The sequence below is a fragment of the Lupinus angustifolius genome, chromosome LG09 (genome assembly GCF_001865875.1).
Source record: "Lupinus angustifolius cultivar Tanjil chromosome LG09, LupAngTanjil_v1.0, whole genome shotgun sequence".
Classification (NCBI taxonomy): domain Eukaryota; kingdom Viridiplantae; phylum Streptophyta; class Magnoliopsida; order Fabales; family Fabaceae; genus Lupinus; species Lupinus angustifolius.
Genome location: NC_032017.1, coordinates 1266593 through 1292752, shown reverse-complemented (window position 1 = coordinate 1292752; position 26160 = coordinate 1266593). Strand labels below are relative to the sequence as shown.

Genomic DNA, 26160 nt, shown 5'->3' with positions numbered 1-26160 from the left:
TATCTATTTGTAATTAATACAATAAAGTTTCACAAAATTTATTGCACAGAAAACAAAATATCCTGAAAGTCAAAATTTATGAGTCTAAACATTTTCAAATTCATATTTATAATAGTTTTTCCATGATCATAGGATCTTTTATAATATGAATATTTGATTCGTCACTCATGATGTAATTGGGATTATGACCTCCTTTCTAATTAATCTACTCATAATATTTAATTATTGAGTGTAATATCTATACATTGTTTATGTAAACATTTGTATATAATTACTACATCATCTTTAACTCATTTATATTACTTTAATTGAAAAGTAAATGATTATTAAATATGAATGATAAATGATACTATATAAAAAACGCTATTAATGCATAATTTTTTTCTCTTAATTATTTTGGAAGCTATGATATTAGTTGGCCTTTCAAAATCATTCTCCTTTTCTCATGGGGTACCCTTAAATTTGCCCAAAATCATTTTTAATGAGTGATTAAGTACTTGAGAAGAAGGTGCACAACCTTTCTTAAGGCCTTACTATACGTAAAAAGAAAACATTAATTTTTGATAGTTTTTCATTCTTCTTTTTAAGGTCATTTGAAATTTAGTTAATTAATTATTTTTTGTTTAGGTGGTTTGTTTTGGGCCGTCTAGGCCCAAAAGGATTACACATACACCATGAAGTTAAAAGATTACATCTTGAAGAAATAGATTTAATAACTTTTTAGTATGTTAAGTATTTTTGTCTTATTTTAATTAATTGGGCCATGAACATGAGTAGTTAAGTATTTCCAGAATTAAATGTAACACAAAGTTGATGTATACACATTAATTTATCTATATAAAATTTATGAAGTTGTGATTATCTTTGAGTTTTTTCATATGTAATGTTTGCTTTAAGTTTAATCATTCTATTATATGAATTTTGAATAAAATGTTTTTATCATACTTGTTTAATTCTGAACTTGCATAACTCAACAATTAATATATTAATGATTTAGGTTAATTTTGAGGTATTGATTTTTATGAATTATTCATATTGTGCTTAATGTTTATTTGGTGAATGATGGTTTTCTTAATTTGATTCTGGAAGTGGACTAATTCCGGTTCCATAGCCTAAAACATGTAACTCATCTTTTTAGTGCAATACTAAATGTAGTTTTATGCTTAATTGTCACATTTGTATCTATGTTGATATAATTGTTAGACATAGATTCACATGAGCATCGAATAACTCTCAAACTTGTTAACATAGACTACTAGACGAAGATATATGTTTAACTATTCATATAGTTTAATCTTATTAATCTAGTTGTTAGACATAGAGCTAGTCTAATAAGCTACTAGTATGACAAAGACATCGGTGATTAGTAGAATTGAGATTTTTTGCACTTAATTCAATTGCACATGCACAAAATACTAGACATAGATGTATGTTATGTAGGTCGTAATTTTTAATCGTGTGTGTAAAGTTACTAAACATAGATTTTTATTGTATAACTTGCTAAATTGACTAAGACATTAGTTTTTAGTGATTTTGAGGTTCATTGTTGTGTAAGAATCATTCCTAAATTAATTGTATGATCAACTCAAAAGTATATGGATAATGAATAGAAAATCAATCTCACATCTAAATTCGATCACTTTTATATTATATTGATTTCGCAATTTATTGATAATAAACCAAACTAAAACTTTTGAAAAATAGCTTAGGATAGTATTTTATTTGAAAGAATAGATTTAGCAAATGTTACAACTACTTGTCAAAATGTACATTCCAACAACTAAATGTTTAATAGATAACTTTAAGATTTTGTTTTTTTGATTAATTGTTGTGTCATTGAATTCAGCTTCCATGGATAAACAATAGGTAGAATCTATTATTACTTTCATCACCATGATTTTCTCAATGATAAACCTAGTGATGATCTCAACAAATTTCAAATCATCCCAAAAGAATTTTATGATTAAGGCAACATTTTTGTAAGGGATAAGTTTTTCCTAGTTATGAGGATCCTGTTAATTGGGTTGGTGAAGTTGATTATTCACAAGATTTCTCATGAAGTTACACAATCATCAAATCATTTATTTCTTTTAAAACACTCATATAAAATAGGTTTAGGTGATATATAATATAATTCAAACAAAATATTGGTCGGGTTTAGTCTTTTTTACATTAATTAATTCCAAACTCTATTTAAATTCTTTAGCAAAATACACCTTAAAAAATAAATTCAGATCCTCTCCGATATTAGAGGAGTCAATACTCGATGAAGATGGTGACGAATGATTTTTTAGAATATTTAACGAAATATATTTTAAATTATTTTTTACTAAAAATATTTATAACTTATCCAACCCATTTCTACCTCAAATTCTAGGATTGAATTGTACTAGACTATTGAGTTCTTGTACTAGTAATGGAGAAGATCTAAACCCTTAAAAAAATATTTCAAAAATACTTTGATTATAACTAGACTTAGGATAATTGCTATGCATTAATCTAGTCCACAATTTCAATAAGGATTTGAGTAGATTAAACTTGTGGGACAAGTACTTATCCTCATATAAATTCAACAAGCAAATCTTAATGAAATTTGGAAATTGAACTTTATTGTTGAAAAGCTAAGGAAAACTAAAACCATTCATTTCGGAAAATTTCAATATAAGGGTTGGTGTAGGAGGAAAATGTTTACTCACTTAAGTCAATGTAGCAGTTTTTCAATTTCAAAATCATTTCACTGTTTCCAAGATATCTATAAAGATGTATGAATATTGGAATGGCTCAAGTTCTATTGATAATAGACACTCCACCTCTGGATATGTGTTTATCTTGGCTGAAAGTGTTATCTCTTGGAAGTTTGTTAAATAGACGCTCATAGATCCTTCAACCATGGTTGTGGAGTTCATGGTTTGTTTTGAAACATCAAATCATGGCATATGGTTGCGAAAATTTTGTCATTGGCTTACGTGTGGTTGATAGTACTAAAAGACCACCGAGAATTTATTGTGACACTAAGTCCACAATTCTTTACTCCAACAATAATAGGAGTTCTACAAAGTCAAATTTTATTGGTATCAAATTTTTGGTTGGTAAAGATAGTGTTCAAAATAGACAATTTTCATAGAACATATAGGAACAAGTTTTATGCTAGCTGGCCCACTGACTAAAGGTTTGGTACCTAAAGTCTTTGATGAACATATTGCTCATATGAGTATTGCTCCTTAGGATATGTAGTTCAATGAGAGTCTATATGTTTTATGACTTACTTTGGACGTCATATATAGTTTTATGCATAATAAAGTTGACGGTTTATTGTTCTATTTTGAACTTGTGTATTGTAACTATTGTATTGCAATTAAGAACTTTGGATTGTTGTCACTAAAGAATAAAGAAGGACAAATTAGAAATAGACATGTTTAAGATCACTTGCATGAAATTTACATGTCACTCATCCATATTTGATCAATGTCATTTAGTATATTGGTATAGTGATCATCGTGGTTGAGTCACGTTTGAATGAGATGAAGGTCGTGGTGGTTCCATGAGTGATATATGAGATGAACAAGATTGTATTAATGAGAAGTCTAAATATAAATAACATACAGATGTGCGCCTAAAGAATAATTGATATAATTGTTTCAGAAAAAATATGAAGCCCAAGTGGGAGATTGTTAGAAATCATAATTTCTAATTAATGTGAAAATCATATATTTAATACAATTATATCGGCTATTTATTTTGTGGTTACAAAATAAGTGATCTAATTATTGACAAATCATAAGACTTCTGAAACTGATGAGAATATGAGCATAATGAGTGGATATTCAAACGGTTTACGGTTTACCTATAAGGGATAATAGAAACCCTATAAGTTAACGCATGAGGAAGGTTATGGTTCCCAAGACACCAAATCACAAATAGTTTTCACATTTCCCATCAAAGAGAAAACGAAGGTCCCAAAATGAATTAAAGATTTGGTTGAGGAAAGTCATCATACATAAACTCTCTCAAATTTAAATCAAATGAGTAGATCAGAGAACATAGATTCACGTATGATTTTGTAACCTCGTTTTATATTATGTGTGAGAATCATGATATTCAAGATACTATGATTAGTATTTCACCAATCAACAGAAAATATCTAACATTATGTTGTTAAGTAATGATGTTATGTTATTAATTTATATACTTGATGATATGTTTTGTTGATCGAATATGTCTTACTAAATAAATTTTCAATCCCAATGTTGAAATTGTTTTTTATGTTTGATTGTGTAAAATGAGTTTTACTTAATAATCAATTTAAACTTTGCTTAAATTTTGCTTTATAATTTTTCTCTCTTATTGATTGTGTGAATAACATATATGATTGTAGGAAACAAATATGCAATTGCATATTTACATAAATGATTCACAATTATTTTTAATATTTTTGAATGTTTTGGTATCTATGAATCAGTCCATACTGAAGGACCACTGAGTACCAAACCTAACAGATATCGTACGGGTCCGGGATAGATCTAGTTCAAAAAAATAAAGCAATAAGGCGGGTCCAGATAGGATACTACTTGAACCTGTCCTGACCCATTATTATTCATACTTATTATTCTATTAATATATATTATTTTTATAAAAAATAAAGTAATAAACTATAATTATAGATAAATAATGAACAAGATATTGAAAAGGGAAATATTTTCACTAATTAAAATGGAATGCTAAACAAAAAGGTAATAAATTTTGAGAAAGCAACAAGCCAACAACCACAACTTTACCAAGTTACCATAACCAACACACACTGGTGTGAACGGTCCATGACACTGTCTCGAAAAGTGGAACTTAGAGTGTTAACACTTTATGTGATATGCTTTTTAAAATAGAGGATTTGCTCCCAAATATATACATGTTACTCATTACAAAGAGTAACCATTCAACTCGTGAATCGGGATATGAAGGCTCTGAATAGTGTATTATCTGGACTCGTTTGATTTTGTAATTTTGGGATCTAAATCTATCCTGTATCTATTATTCAGACATCTTTGGGTACACAACATATCTATGAGTACTCATATATTTAAAAATATTTAAAAAATTGTAAAAAACTAATACATTTGTGGACGTATTTCCTTTAATTATGTGTCGGTTTAAACAATTAAAACAAGAAAAATAATAATAATTAAAAACATAACTAAAGTAAAAGTAAAAAGTAAAAACTATAAATTGTCAATTAAATATAAATATCTTTATTAAAAATATAATTTAAAATAAGAAAATAAAGCATATCAAATGTCTAAGATTTATCCAATAAAATGATATTATATTATAAATTAACAAATATATCATCTCAACTTAAAAATATAATGTCAAAATTATGACCAAATTGTTGTCATGTTGTTATATATATATATATATATATATATATAGTTTTTTGAATTGCGGGTTTGGGTACCTGCGATTCTGAGTACCTCATTATCATTATCCAGACTCAGACTTGTTTAATAATGAGTTTCAAATTTTTTAGTTGTAACTACCTTTAAATCTAAAAATACGGATCAAGCCTCGATTCATTACAAGTATTACCCAGAGATATTTGTGAGTTCGAATTTCCATTCAGACCTTGTCGATATCTAATATATTATGTATGTACCACATTTATAGCCAACTCTGTTTTATTTTTCATTAATTTTAATGACTAATAATAAAATTATGAAAAAAGATATTGTACAATCAGTCAAAAAAATAGAATAAAGTGATATATTTAAAGATATGTATTACCATATATATTATTACATTAATTAGAGTAATAAAATATTACGACTCATACCTATTTTAAGACATTTTAAGACCACACAAGTGCTCTAACTAAAGATGACAATTAATATTCAGACTCATGTATCTACAAATAATGTCCATAATGGATTGAGTATATATCAGTATTTTTGGACCTGTGAGTACCTAGATGTGTTATTCGTTCATAAATATATATAGAGAATAAAGTATATTCTGGTACTTGTATATAATTTATCTCTTTAACCTACTCAATTTTTGACACATGTCCTATTTATTTTATTGTTTTTATTCTTAAAATTCCAAAATGTAAAATGACATCCTTATCCTTCATTAAATCCAAACCCTCCATAAACAATAAACAAGATGTTGATCTAGTAATGTAAAACTCCACCGGATCCCCAAGGTCGAGGATTCGATTTCATCGTGCTCTTGTTCAATGACTTCAGTCACCCTCTCACCCACCCATCCTTATTCTCCTTTGATTATTAATTACAATCATATTTTAAATGGAGAGAGCCTAGAGAATTAATATTCCATTAGACCTAAATTAGTGTTTCATAACAAAGAGGGAAGGATGGGCAAAATTAGATAGATATAAAAAGAAGAGAACCCCATAAGTTCCACCGTCATTGATTTTTTGTAGGGAGAAATGGAAAATGAGTAGAAAGGGAGAGAGTCAAAATATAAGGGGCTCAGGGTGGCCGAAGTTGTTGAACATAGAAGCGCTAGACCTAAAGAGGAGTGGTTGATTTTTTTGGTACTGCTAAAGATATCCCATCAACTTTTGAGTAAAAAACTAATCCATTTCGGGGTTTATGGGTGTCCCTCCCCAAAATTGAATCATTCACTTTTTGGTCGATCTGAAGATCCAATATAGTCTTAAACCACTAACCAACACCTTGTTGGTGGATGAGTTGGATTGGATGAAGAATTAGAATGAGGGGGGTATTTGCCCTGATCAAAAAATTCCAGTCATTATACATTTTAGAATTTCAAGAATAAAAATTAAAAAGGACATGTCTCAAAAATTAAATGAGTTAAAGAGATAACTTATATCTTCGTACTAGAATATACTTTATTTTCATGTATATATATATTAGTAATATAATTGTAATGTTATATTGTTAATCCATAATTATAATATCATATTAATTCATAAATATGATTATTATGTTGTTCAACAATGATACTATAGTATTAAGGATTAATATGATATGATATTACATTGTTGGTTCATATGTGTAATCTAGTGTTATATTGATTAAATATTTTTTACTAAATTAATTTGACATAATAATCTTAAAGTAGTGACTTGTAAGCAATATGTCATATTTTTAAAACTTAATTACATTTATCATTCACTTTTATTTACAAATTTACACTTACATCTTATATAGAGATACTGAATATAATGTATGTATAAAAATTATATGATTTTCTATATATATATATATATAAAATTGAAGGGTGTAATTTAATAAACTTGAAATTATACAATACCCACAGTACACATTTTTGTTCCAACACATGCTTGGGTGGTACATCTAACAGCACTATCTTCCCTGGCCCTTCATTTTTTTCCCTCTTCCACGTGCTCTTTTCCTTTTCTACGCCGCTCATCTCTCTTTTATGTTCACTTCACAATCTTTAAATTCAAATTCCAAACTCCACATCAGATTCCTTTGTGATCCAAAGATATGATTCAAATCTCGGAAACAGTCTCGTAAAACCAAACATATCTAGTAGTCTGATACAGCCTCGTGTACTAAACTGCCTTTTATTTATTTAGCTTTTTTTCTTCTTTAGTTGTTAGCTCTGAAATTATATACTACCTTTCCACCACTAACTATTTTCATCTGAATTTCAACCTCAAAACATTTTCGTATTTTCTAGAACTAAGAAAAAGGAAACTGAGTGAGTAACTACTTAATGGGGGCGATGACGTCATCAATGGCGGCCAAGCTCGCCTTCTTCCCGCCGAATCCACCGTCGTATACGGTGGCGGTGGACGAGGCAACGGGGAAGGCGAAGATGACAGGTGTGGAGATGAGAGAAAACGTGGATGTATTGAAACTTTGCACGAAGAGAGGGAACAACATCGTTGCTATTTACGTCAAGAATCCGTCGGCGACGGCGACGGTGCTCTATTCACACGGTAACGCCGCCGATCTGGGTCAGATGTACGAGTTGTTCACCGAACTCAGTGTTCATCTCAGAGTTAATCTATTAGGGTTAGTGTGCACATGACTTATGCATGATTACATGATTATGCATTTTCAGAATTGTCGATGGTAGATTAGTGTGAAAGATTTTACTATTTTAGACTTTCCAATTAGGACAGACAGACAGAGATCACCTGTCCCGACTATCCCTTCCGTATCCCGACCAATCAGAATGTTACTGTTTATTTATTTATTTATTATTTATGTGACAATGTGTGATTGGCCAGGATAAAAATGACACACTTTAGGGACAGATGATCTCTTTCCTTAGAATTATTGTTATTATTATTATTTTTGAAATATCTGAAATTATGTATTTTGTATTTTGTATTTTTGTAGTTATGATTATTCTGGGTATGGCCAGTCTTCTGGGAAGGTATGCTTTCTTTGTTATTTTCAGACTATTATAGTATTATATAGCTTAAAAATGTTATTTTAACAACCAGATTGTTACAAATTTACAAAAAAAAAGTGTTGGTCTAGTGGTTAAGGCCCCACTGGATCTCCAGCTAGACGAAAAGGTTAAACGTTCGATTCCTGAGAGCGACACTTGTTGGGAGGGACAGTCACACATCCTAAAAAAGATTAGTTCCTTAGTCATAGGGTGAGGGGATACCGTTGGTTATACCAAAAAAATTTGTTACAAATTTTAGTTGTCATTTGGTTTTCGAATGAGTTTTGTGATATGGGTGTAGAAATAAAAGATGAAAAGTAATTGAGGGATAAAGATAGTTTGATTTGTTGTAACAGAAGTGTGGTTGAAAATGGGGTGTGCAAATAACATTACTGTTATAGCTTTAGCTGATTTGCTTTTTTTTACTTGTTAGATTGGATGTTTTGAAGTTATATGCTCTGAAATGATGGGAGATTTGTACTTTAAATAGTAACTATTTGCCAAAAATGGTTGGTTGGGGTGATTATGGATTCCTACCATAGTCAAATTTTACCTCTCAATATTAACAAGTTAGAATATTGGATGACCACTTTGGGGGCTCCACTCGAAATTGTGTGAAGAATTAGTCAAATAAATATAGAATGGTCATTATGATTATATTAAATTTAATTATGATTATATTGTCATAATTTTACTGGTTGAAGGAGATAAGTAATCTCCTGGTATGAGGAAATACATTATTCTCATAGGTTTATCTTGTAATTTTCTCAATTTAAGAAATGAAAACTACCCTGCTTCTCCCTCCCCTTCCAAAATCGTCATTCCAAACATGGCTAGTGCTCAAATGTTACTCTTTTTCTAAATTTCTCAAGTAAAGTTGATGACCGAAATAGAAAGAAAAGAAGAGTGCTGATAGATTTTTATGAGATTGCTTAATATTTATGTGAATGGAGTGTTAGCTCAACAATGTGCTATTATTTGGACAGCCTAGTGAGCAGAACACTTATGCAGATATAGAAGCTGCATATAAATGCTTGATTGAGCAGTATGGGGCGAAAGAGGAAGATATAATTCTGTATGGCCAATCTGTTGGTAGTGGACCTACTACAGATTTGGCGACTCGGTTACCAAACCTTAGAGCTGCAGTTCTCCACAGTCCGATCTTATCGGGCCTTCGAGTCATGTATCCTGTGAAGCGGACATACTGGTTTGACATTTATAAGGTTTTATCTCAAACAATGCTAGATTATTGTGTTCAATTTGGTTTAGTATTTTTTCCATAACTTGATATTAATGATGTTTAACTGCTTTTGGTGCAGAACATTGACAAGATTCCTTTGGTCAATTGCCCAGTTCTGATAATTCATGTGAGTATACTCTTTAGTAAAAGATACTTAATGCCATTGTACTTAACAGTTCTAATATGGAGTAATTATCTAATGGCACTTTCACAGTTTCCTGTTAAATCCTTATTTGGATCACACATAATTCATTAGATACTTTCCTTTTGTACTTTTAGTTGAAGGACCTCTCCTATTGAAACTAACAAATTATGTTTTTTCTTTCTACCTATACTCAACATTCTCCATAGTAAATTGACTAAACCTTGTTCATCTGTATGAATATTATTTGGAGCCACTCTGGTGACAAATTTTGTTCTTCAATTGCTGAGAAATTATTGGACATTGTTGTTGTGAGTATTTGGGCTTTCTGTTATTTTTCAAACATTATTGATGTCCTTGTGTCAAGTACGCCAAATTACTTTGACAGGAAAGTGGAACTAGAACATTGTTCTATTGAAGAAATCTCACTCAGTTTCTTCTTATGCTGCTGATATTGGTATCATATCAGTATTAGATGAAGGGTTTTCCCAAAATATTAAAGATAAAGACTCAAATAGAAAAGAAAAATGACACTGCTTACTCCGAGGGGTCTGCTCACTCCCTTCTCAATCTTCCTCGAACTTTCCTTGTCATATGTTTCCTCTTTCCATTGTTCATGCCCTGACTGTGATTTGTGCAAGTTGTTACAATACGACCCCTAAACTGATCATCAGTCACCACTCATATTTCCGTCACTGCCCTATATGCCCTTAATTCCATTCTGTCCTGGCCATTCTTTGTAAAATACTACTTAGGGTCTGTTTGCGAGTTGGTTTTTGGAAGGGAAATAGAGGACTTAAGAGCTCTCTCACAAGTGCATTTCATAGTTCCTAAGCCTTTCCTTTTCATTATTTTCCCTTTAAAAACCAACTTGCAAAACACACCCTTAGTCATAGGTGACTGGCTACATATCTCTCATTGCTCCATTATGCTTCTATCATTCTCTTATACATCCTTTTACTGAACTTTTCCACTTACCTTGTGGAATGAGGAACTGCATGTGCTTCTAAGTTCTTTTGATGAATATTTTAGATTCTGTTATAGAAAATGGAGTTCCTTTTTTATATTTAGTATACGGATGTCTAGCCTTACGATATACAACTTAAAATTGGACACTGGTCTATCAATATTGATTCGCTTTTGTTATTTGGATAACTTTAAACAATTTTAGATATTTCATGTGGGAACTATTTGAAGGGGTCCATTGTCATTCCCCTGGAAGATAATAAACTATCTATTTGGATTGTCATGCTTAAATGATTGCGACATTGTTACAAAGGTATTCCGTGCATTGAAGTTTTTACATCCGATGCATAATTTTCATTTATTGCAAAACACAATAATTGAATTATGTTAGGACATGTTTTGCTATTTTGTGTGCCCTACAAGAAGAGGGGCATTAGAACATGGTCACAGACATACTTTATGTTCAATTTTACATTCAAATGAAGATGCACCTTATTGAAATCAAATGGGTTAGAATACTGCTCTAATTGTTCAACTATTTTGTTAAATGCTTGTACTAATAGCATAATCCAATGAATACGTTATTTTTCAACTTTCAAGCATTTTTATATTGAAACTGGTTCTTTGTGTTGTCATGTATCGTTCAGGGAACGGCTGACGATGTAGTGGATTGCTCCCATGGGAAGCAACTTTGGGAACATTGTAAACAAAAGTATGAACCCTTATGGGTCAAAGGAGGAAATCATTGTGACCTGGAGCTTTACCCCCGATATATAAAACACCTTAAGAAATTTATTGTGGCTATTGAGAAGTCTTCGCATCTAAAAACTCGATCTGGACCTATTCCTGATCAATTGGACAAACCTCGGAACAGCACAGATTTTAGAGTGAAATCTAAAACCAGTATGGATCTGAGAGACAATTCAAGACAGAGTATTGACTTCAAAGAAAACCCAAGGGCAAGCACAGACCATAAAGAAAAGTCGAGAGCTGGCACGGATAAGAAAGATAAATCAAGAAAGAGTGTAGATTTCCCAGAGAAGGCATATAATGGAGCAGAGGTTCCAGACAAAGCTAGAAATAGCATTGACCGGTTAGTTATAAACTTGTCCGATGTTGTAATTTCATTTACCCTAATGTTGTTTCTGACTCCATTCTCTCTATTTTGTGGCTGCAGCTTTGGCGAGATAGTGAGATCAGTTGGTTTGGGCAAAATCAATTGTTTCAGACCCACGGCGATTCACGACTAAAGATGACAGAGCTTATACATTGAGGTTCTATTCTTATTAATTATTTGATTGGTTGATGGGTTGTATGAGTTATAGTAAAATGTTCCATTGTGTTCAATTTACTTTATATTAGAGAAATAGATAAAAGAAGTTACTTAACCAAGTAGAGCATGTACCACTAAATGTTCTTCTATGTTCATAATCTAACATCTGATTTTTGCATACAAGCATAGACCAAGTGATCTCTAATTTTCTAATGCACCATAAAGGCATAAACAACTAGGAATGACAACGGTGTGGATCGGGGTCGGGTTTATGCTTACCCAACCCCGAAACCGAAATCCAAAACCCGGACCCAAACGTGGAGGAGATTGAAATTAACAATATCATCCCTGAACTTATCGAAATTCAGGTAACCCGAACCCGACAGGGAACCGAAAGTCTACAAGGAACTTGTAACATTGGGTACACTGAAGCACACTATTTTACCATATCATGTGCTGCAACTAAAAATAACAGGTTAAACCGTGGAACTGAACCGAACCGTTCAAGATCGGTTCGATTCCTATAATTAAATTTGCAGTTAATTGAGCAGAATCGAACCATGTGTTTGTGTTCGGTTCGATCACTAAAATGTATCAAAACCGCTGAACTTTTATACTCCTATTTATTATAGCTTAATTCAATGATTCAATATTATGGTATAATACAAAAAAGTGTGATAAATAAGATTGATTAGGTTGAAAAAGTCTAGATAGAAGTAGCTAATTGTTGGCAAGTTTTCCCTATTTTTGAACCACCACAAAATCATCAATTGATTTGAGAAGCACAATTCTAGGAATTCCTAAGACATAAGCATTATTGGGTGAACTTTGTTAACAATTTTGAGTGTGCAATTATTCCACATTTACTTTTACACAAATTTTGGTATCATGGGAAAGTTTAGCTCAACCTTTAAGATAATTTTACAAAGGAATATAGGAGGAATAATACTTCACAAAACAAGACCCAAAAATGGAAAAAGGTTAATGTTGAGCCAAAATAAGAAGAAAAATGTTCCAACACTTACTATTATTACTTCAAGCATTATGGAGCTTATGAAATAACAAACATTATTAATATTTTAAGGACATACAACTTGGGAAGAAATGGGTGTAAATGGAAATTGGGGTTCCCATGCATACAAAAAATTGACTGTTTCAAAAGCAAAAAAATCATTTCCATTTTTAATAATACATATTTCATCAATAGGAACACTCAAAATTAATGGGTCCACCCCTTTATAAGATTTAAAATCAGTGCAATTTAATTTCACATTTTTCTGAATACATTCACAATTGTTGGTGATGTTTACACTTAGTTCTGGCATTCCATGTGCCCAATTTCCTGTTTCAATTTGGGTAATGCTAATGTCTTTGAAATTGCATTCTCCCTTAGCTGCAATATGAGCAATGAATTAAAGTAACATTTTTACCTAAACACAAAAAATTGTTTGTATAATAAAAATATAAGTTATTTTTATAGTACTAACAATTGTCACTTCCAGGAATCGAACCCACCACCTTATGGTTATTTTGGTTAATATAGGTTATTGTTGATGAAAAAACATTATATTACATCAATTGCTGAAAAAACAATGATTTAAATATATTTTTGCCCCAAAGGAAATTTATCAAATTTTAGTTTCATTATTATTTAATCTTTTCAAAATTTTACTTTTTGTCTCAAACTAAAACGTGTCATACAAATTGATAACATTACCGATTGTGATGTTGACATCATCAAAATAGATTAAAATTAAAATGATCAATTAAATTAGGGACTAAATTAAATCAGGAGACAAAAATCAAAATTACTTATATTAGTATGAAATATAAATTTTAAACAATAAATACAAAACCATTACATCATTCATGTCGAATCAATATTAACATTATTCTTGAAATTATAATAATTTACCTTTGAAAACCATTACAAAGAAGTGAGTGAGGAAGAGAAGCTTGATAATGGAGGCCATTTGAAATTGCTTCAAATTTCTTTCACTTTGGGTTAAGGTTTGGGAAAGTAATAAATTTCACTCAATTCATAAGAAAACATTGTAACGCACTTATTGATTTATATTCCTCATTAACTTGACATTGGTTACGTTAACTATACTTCAGTCAAATAATTAATAGAGAATTAATTAAAAATTAGGAGTTATATCACTCATTTGAGGGGTTCATTTCCACTATAATTTATTAAAGGATAATATATATTATTGTATTTGTTGTTATATTTTAAATAGATCATTTGGGATACTTTTTCTAGAGAAAGGGACTTTAGTTCAATCACAAATTGGGGGTAGATATGGAGACAGGGTCTACACTACCCAAAATTCTTCATATACCACCCTAAAAGTTGATATTAGTGAAATTGAAGTACGAAGATATTAATAAGGTGTTAGTCTAATGATATAAGGTCTTATTAGATTTTTAGGATGACTAAAATGTTAAATATTCGATTCCTATAAGCAACACTTGTTGGGAAGGATAATCACGCATCCCAAAAGAGATTGGATCTTTACTTAAAAGTATGAGAGAATACCCTTGATGGTACCTAACAAAAATATAAAGATTTTTCATCCAAAGATAGATCCATTATAGACATGTGTGATCATTAACAAATGTTACATATCACATTTTTCTAAATTGTGTTGTAACTTTTGATGAACCCCAAGCATGACTATGAATTAATTAAAAAGATTTAGATGCATGCTAAGATTGAGATTAATAAGGAGTTATATGATTTTTAGCAAGAACACAATCATCATATTTGAATAAATTTGTCAACAAAAGCATAATTTGGATGCCCTAGTCTATATCCGAGCATTATTTGGTCCATAACAATAATAGACCTCATACTATTAAGATTCTGAGTTTCTTTATTTTCGATAGTATCCTCAAAGTAGTAAAATCCATCAATCATCTTAGCAATGCCAATCATCTTCTCCGAAGTCCGATTTCGGAAAACACAATTAGTGTCAAAGAATTTCATATTGCAATTGAAATCGTTACAAATTTTGCTAACTGAAATGTTATAGGAAACTTTGGATACGTGTAGAACAATTTTTAAGTCAATATTTTTAGATAAGCTAATCTTCTCCTTCCCACAATCGTGGAAAAATTACCATATGCAATCCTATTCTTTCATTTCCATAATAAGGAGAATAAGTTTTAAATAAAGAAAAATTTGTCGTATGATTTGAAAATCTAAACACTTGAATCAATGATACGTAGTACACGTACAATTAAGGGTGTTAGGGGTATTCAAATTATTTAAGGAATAGTTCATATACCTTTCTGAGAGAGTTTCGGTATGATGATTTTACTCAACCAAATTCCTAATCTTTTTGGGATCTTGGTTTTGTGAGAGATGAAAACTGTTTGTAATTTGGTGTGTTGTGTACCATAACCATTCTTTATGTGCTAACTTATAGGGTCTCATTATCTCATATGTGCTATTCTGTTGAGTATTCACTCATTAAGCCTATATTTGTTATCAACTCTTAGAAGTCTATAGGTTGCCAGTAATTAGATCACTTATGATGTAACCCCAGAAATAAATAGCCGATATAATTGTATTAAATATATGATGCTCATCTTAATTAGAAATTATAAATTTGTAACAATCTCTCACTTGAATATTTGGAAAAAATACTAAATTTGTTGGTGTTTTTTATTCGTATGATTTTTTGTTCTCATTTCCTTAACAAAAAGTATATACTTTCTTTGTAAAACATGTAATAATATTTGTAGGGTGTTTTACCACCAAACTCAATAAAATATGTAAACAAAGTAAAAAAAAATGTACATTATGTAATGAATGTTAGAATAATGTACTTTTTATTTTTATTTTAATTAAATATAATATATTAATCATATAAATAACGTGTACTCGCAGACACGAGTACCATAATACTCGTACCCGCCCTAATGTACTACGGATATTTTTAAAAACCTGTTTATAATACTCTTGGGTACCCGTTTGTGACCCATACCTATTCTCATATGGGTTTTACCTGCGGGTACGAGTTTTTTTTACCACCCCTAATTATGAATTTCTAAAAGTAGAATCTTATATTACATGAAAATAAACTAAAAGAATAATGGAAAAAATAAACCAACATAAGAAATGTTGAATTATGTGATTATCATGATACAACTTCTCTTTCTCATATTGCTTGAAAAAGAATAACGGTGACCGGCACTAATATAGGTAGAAGTTGTTGGTCAGGTAATGTAAAACTCTATTAGATATTCATGATAAAAGGATTCAACTGATATGAGCGATACTTGTCGGAGGGGCCATCACGCACCCAAAATATATTAGTTCTTATAAAAAAAAGGGTAAAGGATACTCTTGGTAATATAAAAAATGTGTTGGAAACTCAAAATTATCATAATTCTTTCATTTACCATATGTACTATATATCAAATTCACTAGGTTCTCCAATCTCATAAGATTAATGTAAAATGTGATGAATTATGTAAACAAATGAACTATGTCTTCCTTCTTGACTAGGTTGTCCAAATCAAAGATTGCACACTCTCTTTGATTGGGAAAATAATCTGCATGAGGTCATTAGGTTAGTGAAATACTTTTACCATGGGAACCAAAACTTAGTAACTCCAGTTAGATTATGAAATAATAATGGCATGGATGTGGGTTTATTTTTGTTGTTTAATATGCAAAGTGATATGATAATAACTTGTTCCAAATTATATCCTAATAAGATATGGACTATATTAAAGATGAGTTTAGGTTTTGGTTTCGAGTTTTGTGAATGGAAAAATAAAATACTTACTTGGAGAGTTAGCCCCACATACATGTGGATGTTCCTGGCTCGAACAAGATTGTCTTCAGTGCGAGGATACCTGTGGGAAACAAAAAAAAACTATATCCTAAATTTTGTCTAGAATAAGTGTCAATGAAACAAAAATTGAAAAAGATAATAAATGTTTAATTTTTTTAATTGAGATGACATGTTTTCGTTGATGCGATATAATATTTGATATCGAATTAAGGATGTACAATACTATAATAACTGCTTCTGCATAGGGACATGTTCTTACACTATTTCTCTCTACGATAAAAACTAGTTTGGAGATAACCCCAACACCTTATATTTACATACAGTCAATCATAGTTTGATAAGTCATTCAGGTTTTTCCCTCTTACTCTCTCCCTATTGTCTTTCACTTTCCTCTATCCTAATCTCATATTTAATGATATGGTGGAGTGAGAACCACAATTTAATGACTTGTCAAACTATGATTGACTGTATGTAGGGCTGAAAATGAGTCGAACCGAGTCAAATTATAGCTCAGCCTGGTTCAACTCGATAAGGATTGGTTCGGCTCGAAATTCCACTCGAGTTCCATACTAGTTTTTTTAGCTCGAGTTCGGCTCGGTTAAAGTTCATGAACTGTTCGATTCAGTTCAAATGGTTCATTTGGACAACTCAAATAATTAATTAAATTTTGAAAAAAAAATAGTGCAAAAAAGTTTTATATATATAAATATAATATTGTTTATACATAATAACGATAAATATGCAAAATAATGTGTGGGTCATAATAAACTTAAATTTTAGTTTATATATATCGAGCCAGCTCATGAACCAAACAAATTGAACTATATCCAACTCAATTCCGGCTCGTTTATTTAATGATCTCAATTTTTAGCTCAAGTTCAGCTCATATGGTTCATGAACCAAATTTATCGAGCTAAATAACAAATCGAATTTCGAACGAATACCGAGTTGGTTCGGTTCATTGTCAACCCTAGCTGTATGTAAATATGAGATGTTAGGATTATCTCTAAGTAAGTTTTTCTCTCACCACAATGTTTTTTTCCCTTTCAGCCACACCATTCTCTCGTGGTTTTCGTATAAAAAACACCTCCTTCTTGATGTCATGTTCTTTGTAGGATTGATGAATTTGTGGTCATTAAATTGTCCCCCACAATCTTTTCTCAAGATTTTGAGATGACTTTCAATTTGCTTTTTGCTAGAACTTGTACACTCACATCATTCAAGTGTAGAAAGAGAAAAAAATATCTTTTGCCAAAGTTGGGGTACTTGATGGACCCCATATATTAGCATGCACCAATTAAAATGAAACTTTAGCTCTCCAATATGATTTTGCCATAAATACAATCTTAAAAAATTTCATGGTTAAATGAAATAAAAGTAAGCCCCAACACCATATTCTTAATTTCAATAATTTGAAGCCATTAATACCTCAAGTGCCACAATATTGACTCATCCATATTCTCATTTTAATGCATTATTTTGTCCAATTGGCATATCCAAAGGAAACATAGTTTGGGGCCATTTTAATAGAAGCTACAACTTGACCCTTTATCCTATGAAAGATGTTGCATTTGTTGTTATCAAAGATGGCTTTATTGATTCTAAGAAATCTTTTTGCCGACACTTTAGAGACATATCAACCATTAGATTTGAATCATTTGATGTAAGGAGAGTGATATTATACCTTCCATCAATTGGTTTAGACATAAATATTGAAGTGTTCTTAAGAAGCTTAGTTGCTTATAGCATTGTAATGGTAGAATGAGAATCAAAGTTAGGAAATTAGTGAATAATAATAATTTACTTATTCTTTGAAAAATATAACCTTAATTTAGTGTGTGTATATATATATATTGTTTAATTTGAAATTTCCTAACTTTAAAGTCATACATGTCCATCATCCTTAAGATACTAATTGTATCACCAATGTTGGTTGTCATCAAGTTACAAATCGTGTTCTAATTTAAACTCGAATGCGTACTCACACTTTTATGTCTTACAACTCCACCAATTGAGCTATCTCTTGATTACTTAGGCGTGTACTGCACGAAACTTTCACTTACTGAAATCTGGGAAGTGTAAATATACGCAACCTTAATCCCGCGACCTTAGTACAAATTATAATAATGAAAGGTCTTCCTTCACCCAATAATAACACAAGCAAAATGTCAAACAAGCTTCCATTACATTTATGACTAAAAACAAATCAGGGAAATATATAGGAATATTCAACAAGAACTTCAAACATTACAACAACAATTTGCACAAAAAGAGGCTGAATTTTACACAGGGTAGCTTCTCTGTTTTTTTTATTCAAACCAACCCTTCTAACTCTCATAAAACCCTGATTTTCTGTTTTACCACATAAAATCCTGATTTTCTAATCAACTAATAACCTTCACAGTTCAGTTACATCTGAAAGGATGATTGTGAATAACTAAAACTGTTTTCTGGGCTTCTTCAGAAATTGCAAGAGCGATCATTCGCGGGAGGTTTTATTCTGCTTCAACAAGGCATATGCATCGCTGTATATAGCAACGGCGTTTGCGAAGATTGCAAGGACTATCATAAACACAGACAGAATCTTGTCTCCTTTAGTTGTTATGTTGTATCGGTCCCTGCATGATCGAAATAGGTGGAAGATGAGTTAATCAATTAGCAACTAAAAATAAACAGAAAAAATGTTGCACAGCAAAAGCTACATGACAGGACAATAACCATCTCAAAATTCCTATATCATGTTTCCGCCAGTTAGAGGATGAGTTTGACGCAACGATGAGGTCACGGGTTCAAATCCTGGAAACAGCCTCTCCGCTTGTAAGGGTAAGTGGGAGCCTTCTGCACTGGGCTGCCCTTTATATTTATGCCGTCGAGGTACTTACTTTTTTTTCTTCCACACAAAAAGAAGAGCCATTTTGGAAAACCAAATCCATTACTGAACTAAAGAATTTAATGACCAAACTCACCTAAGAACGATGGCAGCTGGAAATATGAATCCTAGACAAACTGCAGCAGTTGCACCGGTGAACTGGAACGCATCCCAAATGCTAGGGATGAAATTTGCTCCGAGAAAGATAACACCAATGAGGGCAACAGTGAGTGATCCAAATCTGAAGTTATCCAGAACCAAAGGCTTTGATTTAGAGAAGATAAGACCATCTATGTTCAGCCGCAAAGGATAGAATACCACTGGAAATACAAGCATGAGATGCGCAGCATAACTTAGACGAACAGCGTCATTGAGCACAGAACCAAATGGGATTCCAAGATCGGTATCAAAATTAGCAAGTACATCATCAAGAGTTCCGTCACCAAATAGGAGGAACCCAAAGAAGCTAATCATTATATACACTGAAGAGCATAGGCCAAGGGAAGTTCGTACAACCCCTTGTATCTGTGAGGAGTCCTCAAGTTCATTATCTATGGTGTGAACTGTAGAGCACAGAGCGAACAAATATTAGTTCTTCTAAATTCAGTAAAAGCAACCATCAGAGAAATAAACTTACCGTTGCGTCAAGAAACAATTACGTATAGTTACATAATTCTATTACTCTATTCCACATAAAAACATCAAAACAAGTTTAGCAAGAGAAACAAACTTGACACAACGGTTAGAATAATATACATACCATTGTAGTGGCAGATATAGGCAGTCACAAACACAGGGACTACGGTAAAGAGTTTTAAGACTGATGCCACATCAGTAACATCCGGAAATAGTTTCGGCATCCCAATGCCTCCACTTATAATCTTGATAATTGAGATTCCAACAGCAATGACAAGAAAAACAACTGCTAGTGCAACTGAAAGGGCAGATGTGAACCTCAACGAATCTGCAACAACAAAGCAGGCATGTCAAACCGATTCATTTCTACTGAGTCATATCTAGGCGTCGAACTCATAAAGGAATATCACTAACCGATTCGCTTAAAGCTTGACAGAGGAGCAAATATAGCAAGTGTTGTGAAAAGGACAATAAATGTCCGCCCCGTCCACCAGTGCACACCAAACCATCCTTCGAAGATACCAGAATGATGTTCTCCACTTGCAGAGGTTCCAGATAGCACATCACCTACATGAGGAACAAGCGAACAATTCAAAACTGAGTTAGACAACACTAGATCTCTTAATTCAACAAACCTAAGCTAACAATGAACATCCTGTTGGACCGTAAGGAGAGCCCAAAAACTCGGGAGATCTTCGTGACCGAGCTAAGCAAGAAATCACAATAGTGAGTCCAACACCAAAACCCAATAATGAGTTTATTGGTCTTTCCCACTTATATGCTATTCACTTAATTTGAGACTACACTCGGTTTAATTTCAACACATCGACAACAACAACGAGTGCCTTAATCCCACTAGGTGGGGTAACTACATGGGTCGACAGACACCATAATTTCCATCTCATCGATTCAAACAAATTTAATTGAATAGTCATACCAATTATAATCATGTAAACAATCAAAACGCCGATGTTATTAACTATAACACATAATTGCACCAGAGCTTTTCCATATTTCCCAAAGGAATCCCCCATCAAACTTCCATAAGAAGAAGACTTCCCTGCCCTGGTGAACCTAATCAAGAACTCAATCGACTTCTCGGTCAACAAAGCCATGAAGATAATTGCAATAAGACCCGGCACCATCCCCAACTCTCTCAAGGTAGCAGGCAAGGCCATGATCCCAGCACCAATAATTGTGGTGGATAAGTTAAAAACAGCACCAGAAAATGAAGCTCCATTGAAATCATCAAACCCAACATCACTCTCATGAGTTTTAGGCAACAAGGGTGCATTCTCATCAACAATTGCTTTGTTCTTCCTTGATCTTTTCTTCTCTGATTTAGGTGCAAGATTTGCAATTGTCATTTTCAAGTTTCAAGTAACTTAAACCAACTCTGAAAAACAAAACAAAATATAAACATATCAAAACAAAACTAACCCAGTTTTCAAATTGAACCAAAGATACAAACTTTAAAGCAATTACTTCAACACAATTCAATTCACTAGCACAATAATGATGTAATTATGCAAACCTGGTGAATCAAAGGGACCCACAAGAGAAATGAAACCCAGAATCCAGAAAGTGAAAAGGAATCAACTTTCAAAACCCAACAACAAAGAGTTTACAACCCCAATAAAGGTTTAATTTGGACCTAATTGGGAAAATCAAGAATTGGATAAGAATCCAACAATTTCTGAAGATTTAAGGATATCTTTGAAAGAAGCACACAAAGAAAGAGAGGAAATTAGGAAAGAGAGGAAATCCAAAAGAAGATGTTTTGAGAGGTTGGTGGCCAATAAAGCTTACTTTATAGAAAGATTCAGAAACAGAGTTAGATTCACAAACATAAAATTACCAGCAATAATAGCACTAATACGTGATATAAATGATAGATGACGAACTGATAGTATATATAAAATTGATAAGTATATATTATTTTGAAAAAAACATATATATATATAGATGGGGAATATTTGAATTATTTATAATGTCGCTGTATCATTCATCATCTATTTTTTTAATTATTATTGATGATTGTATAACAACTTTTATTTATATTACTTTTATCTAAGAGTCAATTGATAATAGAAAATGAATGATTTGTAATGCAGTGACAAAATGTAAAAATTATTACGTTGTTAATATATACATATTTTCTCTTTAAATAAATAAAAATAATGTAAATAAATATTGAATAATATATTGAGTATGTTTGTTTATTTTGGTCATGGTCTCCTAAGGCCTTGTTTGGGAGTAAGGTTTTGGAGATGAAGGCAATGGAATGGATGGCTTTGGAAAGTCTTTCCCTTGTTTGGGAGTTGGATGAATGAGAGGGGAAGGTTTTGGAGGGTTTCTCAAACCCCTCCATGTGTCTATTTTTAAAATTCTCTCAATTTGAGTTTTTTGAAGATAAAATGTCAAAATAATTAGTAATAATATATAATTATATATTATTGTTTATTTCTCATTATTAATTACATTTTTAAGGAAAAATAAAAAATATTTTTACATTAATATTAGTCTATCTTCCTTCATCTAAATTTCATACTCCCAAATGAGAGAGAAATTTTCCTTTTCTCTTAACTTCATCCCTTCCTAATCTTTTGATCTCTCTTTCCCTTTTCCTCGTATCTCTCAAATAAAGCTCGAGACAATAATAGTGTAGTGCGTCCTTAACATTTGCATCAATATAATGTGCCAATAATTTGGATATACACAAATGTAACAATTAAGGAAATATGATTAGGCAACTCGCTTATAATAAATGCAAATTAAGATTGGAAAGTAGCTTATACATTTGATAGGGACAGATATAATGGTTAAGGAAGTATGATGCAACAACTGGCTTATTTAGTAGTATAAGGAAAGAAAATAAAAATATAACTAAAATTATTATATATGCACTTTCAATATAAAAATATATATATAATTATAACTTAGTTATCACTGTTAGATAAGTATTTCAAAAACAGACATATTAGGTTATTTAAAGGTACTCCTAATAGTCTATTTAAAGATATTATAGAATAACAAACATTTAAATAATTTAGTAGGTTAAACCAAAATTTTAAGCATATGGTGAATATCTAATTTTGTTAGCCATATTATTCTTGCATATTTTTATTAATAACTAATCACAAAAATATAGAGAAAAAAATATAAAAAAAAAACTTGATCATTTTGATTAAAAAATTTAAATCATTCCATATTAGATATCATAATTACTAAATTAATTAAATAAATACATATTTGATTTCATAGTAGCAGTGTTGTTAAATTCGGATCAGTCAATGATTCAGTTCGGGTACTGAATGAATAAGTCATAAGTTGGACCAGCAAGTCATTAACTGGACCAGTGAGTCAATGGTTAGACTGGTTGACTCGATTTATGTTAACAAATCTAATAAATTCGTAATTTTAGTTAACATTATTTAATAACATTATATTCCAAATTTAAAAATATTATTATATATAATTAAATAATCAACAAACAATATTTCACTATTGTGAAATGTCACAAATAAGTTGAAAACATCATCAAACATCATATATTATGCTTTAATTGCAACAAAAATGCACATAAGTTTAAAATGTAATTAAACAATAAGTTTTGCTATAACATAAGTTAACAAATGATAAATATAACTAAAAATATTTGATTTTTCATCTCAAAATGACATTAGTTTAGTTGTTTTTAAAAAAATATTTTTTTGAGTGACTCGGTCGGTCCAACCAGTCTAACCATTCGAGTTACTGATTTTAGGCTTAAAGTGACTGAGATGAACCGAGTCAATCCGAGTTTGATGCAAATCCAGTTAGATGAGAGGCATAGACCAATTAGATGTCCGGTTCACAGTTGAATCAGTCAGACCAGCTGGTTCGAGCCGAGTTTTATAACATTGCATACTATAATTAATTAGTAGAATTAATTTGGTTAATGCAAATTCGGTTTGCAATTTGGGTCGCGTCACCCATGCTTCTCTATGCTGCCGATTATTCCCTTATTTTTCGATATGTTTGATATGTCCTTTTATTTTATCTCTTTTTTAATTATTATTTTAATAATTGTAATAATTTTATTTTATTGATAATAATGACAATAATAATGGCAGCATATATAATAATAAATAATATTAGTTCAAGTAATAATTAATTAATATATTATTACTATAGCTTTTTTAGAAAAAAATATTTATTGATAATAAATAATAAATGTCTTTATTGTATAAAATTTAATATCTTTACCATACCTAGTTTTTAACTCCTCAAAAATAAAAATACTTTTAAATAATTAGTAGTTATATAGATATTATTTTTAATAAAAAAACATTAAATGTAAATATAAAGTAAATATTAATATTTTTCAATCCAATTAAAAAATAATTGTTTTCTAAAAAAGATACAAAAGTATATAAAAATCATAACAGGGATGGAGAAAAGGTCATTAGTATTCAGTTATTTTCTTCAACTCGTCATTTGAATGATTGTGTTACGTCGTTTTTTTCTTTAAAATAAATAACACATTCAATCAACAAACATTTTTCTAACTCAAACTATATAATATTGATTCTCTATTGCTCATGAGGATACATAGTAGCAAGATATAATCTTATAAGACACAAAAATAAAAAATATTTCATAAATAAATAGATAAATAACCAAACAGCTTTGGGGTATAAGTTATCCATGCAACTAGTGATGATATCATCTTAGTATGAAGAGATATGGTGTTAATATCTTACTTGGTTCCTAGTTGACCTAGATCTCTAACTTAAGGAGCAATGCAATTTTGAAATTTGGCATAAAAATGGTTTTCTACATTTTGATCGCAAAATATGGTGACAATTTCAAAAAATCGTATAATTGGTGTTCAACAAAAGAACAAGGCATGACACATGTCAAACATAAAATTTAATTTTTATTAAATAGATAAAAATGTCAGATTTGGGTTTATATATGTTATATAAGCTCGATTTGTGTAAGGCAAAATCTGACCTAACATATTTCCACCCTTAAAGCTTAGTAAGATGAACTTTATGTATTTCTACAATGATAAAGGCCACCTCATGAAGAGAATGGGTACTCTAAAATGGTTGGAACAATTTCTACCACAATTTTGTTCAAAAAAATTTATGTATTCAAATAAAAAATTTACTTGAAAATAACTTTTAGAAATAATAGTGAGAAAATCAATATGGATCCCCAATATAATTTTTTGTTGAACATCAGTTATACGATTTAGGAGGAGGTGAATTTTATTTCGACTTCTCTCAAACAATTTAGATTTGTCATTATGTTTTTTTTGGGTGAAAACATAGAAAACTCACTTTTAAACCAAAATTGAATAATATCGTCTCGGAACAAGAATTATGAGTTTGAGAGTCGATTATGGATCACGAAAGGTATTAGCATCCCATCCATCTGTATTAAGATGGTACTCTCACTAATTGCATGGATTTGATTACCCTTAATTTATTTTTAAAAATAAATTACTAAAAATGATTTATTTTTTATTGTTTTATCTGACAAGAGTTAATATGGCTCCTACGTATCCATAGATGCAATAGTAAAATTAAGATGATATAGTTCTAGGTTAAAATATAATTATTTTGATTTATAAAATAAATTATCATTTATTATCCGTTTATCCAAAGTGGATTAAGCAACAATGCAGATGTTCGCACCTCATCTTAGCTTAAAGGGAAATTTTTATATTAATTAAAATTTATCCACTTCAAGAGAATGAAGAAACATAACTAATGTGTGCACTTCAGCTTATCCCAAATAGATATTTTATATTAATTAGAACCTTAT

At 30.8% G+C, this 26160-nt stretch overlaps 2 protein-coding genes across 4 annotated transcripts; one reads left to right on the top strand and one right to left on the bottom strand.

Moving 5' to 3' along the window:
* On the top strand, window positions 7347-12191 carry LOC109357317 (protein ABHD17B-like). Its single transcript, XM_019601205.1, has 6 exons — window positions 7347-8021; window positions 8352-8388; window positions 9393-9629; window positions 9726-9773; window positions 11402-11847; window positions 11932-12191. The coding sequence occupies exons 1-6, from the start codon at window positions 7720-7722 to the stop codon at window positions 12002-12004; spliced, it is 1143 nt and encodes a 380-aa protein (XP_019456750.1). The 5' UTR covers window positions 7347-7719; the 3' UTR covers window positions 12005-12191.
* On the bottom strand, window positions 18979-22177 carry LOC109357096 (probable sodium-coupled neutral amino acid transporter 6). Of its 3 annotated transcripts, XR_002108825.1 has the most exons (7): window positions 21878-22177; window positions 21281-21739; window positions 20758-20910; window positions 20468-20671; window positions 19805-20270; window positions 19200-19456; window positions 18979-19136 (listed from the first exon to the last, which is right to left on the bottom strand). XR_002108825.1 is itself a non-coding variant. In XM_019600818.1 (6 exons), the coding sequence occupies exons 2-6, from the start codon at window positions 21708-21710 to the stop codon at window positions 19318-19320; spliced, it is 1392 nt and encodes a 463-aa protein (XP_019456363.1). In that variant the 5' UTR covers window positions 21711-21739; window positions 21878-22177; the 3' UTR covers window positions 18987-19317. The 3 variants fall into 3 exon arrangements, 2 of the variants coding, with proteins under 2 accessions (XP_019456363.1, XP_019456364.1); XM_019600818.1 differs by having other exon boundaries at window positions 18987-19456; XM_019600819.1 differs by having other exon boundaries at window positions 18987-19456; window positions 21874-22131.